General features: G+C 54.6%; 1 protein-coding gene across 1 annotated transcript in view; it reads left to right on the top strand.

Moving 5' to 3' along the window:
* Nucleotides 1-364: 364 nt before the first annotated feature.
* The window catches only part of LOC104528852 (embryonic pepsinogen-like), a 3,784-nt gene continuing 3,151 nt past the window's right edge, over nucleotides 365-997 (top strand). Inside the window, exons 1-2 of the mRNA XM_010172995.1 lie at nucleotides 365-420; nucleotides 882-997. The exon at nucleotides 882-997 is cut by the window's right edge and continues 38 nt beyond it. Coding sequence (XP_010171297.1) covers nucleotides 365-420; nucleotides 882-997 — 172 coding nt within the window. The remainder of the gene's footprint in view (nucleotides 421-881) is intronic.

The following is a 997-nucleotide window of genomic DNA, read 5'->3' as shown; positions in this document are numbered from 1 at the left end:
TCACTATGGGGGTCCATCTGCTGCTTGCAATGGCTTTGGAAGCCAAAATGAAAAGTCCAACTGATGCCCACAAACAGGCAGTGCTGGACCTGAGGAAGGATTTGGGGTGCTGAAGGATGGAGGGGTTGGGGGGGATACAAGGCATGAAGGCCATGGTGGGGTACCATGGTCAACATGACTGTCCCACCACCTTGCTGGGTGACGTATTGCTGTTAGCTGATGTTTGCCGTGTCCCTTGGTCCTTGGGCGTCACCTGCCTTGGCTGGGTGCCCACTGAGGGGGACAGCAGCTGCTCTTGGCACCGCAGGTGGGTGTGCAGGGGCTATATAAACTGCTGGGCGTTTGCCCTGGTTGCCCAAACACGATGAGGTTCCTCGTGCTTCTCTGCGCTGCCTCTGCCCTCTGCCAGCGTGTCACCAAGTAAGTCACCGCGAGATCGCTCTCACCGGCCACTTGAGTCAAGGTGAAGGGGGAAAACCTCCCTGGAAGTGTTCTCGGCCAGGCTGGATGAGGCTTTGAGCAACCTGGTCTAGTGGAAGGTGTCCCTGCTGATGGCAGGGGGGTTGGAACTGGATGAGCTTTAAGGTCCCTTCCAACCCAAACCATTCTGGGATTCTGTGAAATGAGCACTTGGAGCCTTTTAGTGGCTTTGAGAGGTGGAGGTGATGTCTGAGAAAGCTGCTGAGGAGGCCCTGGTGCCTGATGGAGGGTCTAGTTTCTAGAGGTGCTTTGGGGATTTGCAGCAATCCCCCTGACTCAGTGTTTTGGGGGATTTTGCTGTTGGATCAGCACAAATCTTGAAGGTATCAAATGCTGTTTGCAGGAGCTGCAGGCAGCAAAATCCTGTCTTCACTTATTTTTTCCCTTGGTGCTCGTGCCAGGCTGCCCTTGGAAAGGGGAAAGAAGCTGAGAGAGGTCCTCAGGGAGAAGGGTTTGCTGCACCACTTCTTCCAGAGTCACCACTATGACATCGGCACCAAATTCCCACATGCTTTTC

The sequence above is a fragment of the Antrostomus carolinensis genome, unplaced genomic scaffold (genome assembly GCF_000700745.2).
Source record: "Antrostomus carolinensis isolate BGI_N321 unplaced genomic scaffold, ASM70074v2 scaffold2188, whole genome shotgun sequence".
Classification (NCBI taxonomy): Eukaryota; Metazoa; Chordata; class Aves; order Caprimulgiformes; family Caprimulgidae; genus Antrostomus; species Antrostomus carolinensis.
The sequence above is the reverse complement of the archived record's forward strand: the minus strand, read 5'-3'. Positions and strand labels throughout refer to the sequence as shown.